We start from the raw sequence: 823 nt of genomic DNA, 5'->3' as shown, positions 1-823 counted from the left end.
CGGCATGAAGGCCTCAGGCTTCACAAAGCGGCCCTGGGCGTCCAGGAAGTGTTTTGGATGGAATTGGAGGGGTTTCTCCCAGGTGTTCTCATCCTTCAGCACTGAAGTCAGGTTGGCAATGAGTGTCATGCCCTGCATAAAACGCATGGTGTGAACATGGACTGCGATGGGGACACCAAGACCCTGGCCACTAAGCACAGCCTCTACCTGCACACACCTGGACCCTTTAATGCAACCTCAGTCCAGAACCTCTCAGCACCATCACTGATGCCATAGAAGGGCCCTGTTGTAAGTCTCCTATGTATGCCCAACCACTTGTCCCTGTGTGCAGTGGTTCCTAAAGTCCTCTGTAGCCCATTTTAATTTGTCATCCCACTTCCTTGGAGACTTTGTGGGAAATGGCTGGGATTCACACACACCTGATTCAGTCGTGTCAGTCAGCTGGAGATCCAGGATATAGCACACTTGGTCTTTCCTATGCTTGTTTGGAAGTGGTCATGCCTACCTTGGGGAGGAGGAAGCCCTGTACTTCAACGTCATGGGATATCTTGTGTGGCACATTCATTGGGACAATGTCTGCAAATCGCTGCACCTCGTGAACCACAGCATTGGTGAAGGGCATTCGGGACTGGTCTGCCATCTCTGGATGCCGTGCCTGCCCAATGACTTCATCGATCTCCTGTTGGACTTGGCCTGGAGGGACAGAAAACTGTCAGCCTTTGCTCCCAGGAGACTGCATCTTGACTCTGACCTACCTGTGTGTTAAGGGCTGGGTCCACCTGAGAAAGTGTCTTAGTTTGTTTCTTCATTGCTGTGACAAAAC

The 823-nt window shown here is 51.5% G+C and overlaps 1 protein-coding gene across 1 annotated transcript; it reads right to left on the bottom strand.

The window, feature by feature from the left end:
- Window positions 1–3: 3 nt before the first annotated feature.
- On the bottom strand, window positions 4–717 carry LOC115069100 (cytochrome P450 2D3-like; the record flags this gene model as incomplete). Its single annotated transcript, XM_029560324.1, has 2 exons — window positions 506–717; window positions 4–132 (listed from the first exon to the last, which is right to left on the bottom strand). Coding segments are annotated over exons 1-2 (264 nt in total), but the record flags the coding sequence as incomplete, so codon positions are not given.
- Between the last annotated feature and the right edge of the window lie 106 nt (window positions 718–823).

This window comes from Nannospalax galili, unplaced genomic scaffold (assembly GCF_000622305.1).
Source record: "Nannospalax galili isolate Female #2095 unplaced genomic scaffold, S.galili_v1.0 C48241461, whole genome shotgun sequence".
Lineage (NCBI taxonomy): Eukaryota > Metazoa > Chordata > Mammalia > Rodentia > Spalacidae > Nannospalax > Nannospalax galili.
This window is presented reverse-complemented; position numbering and strand designations above follow the sequence as displayed.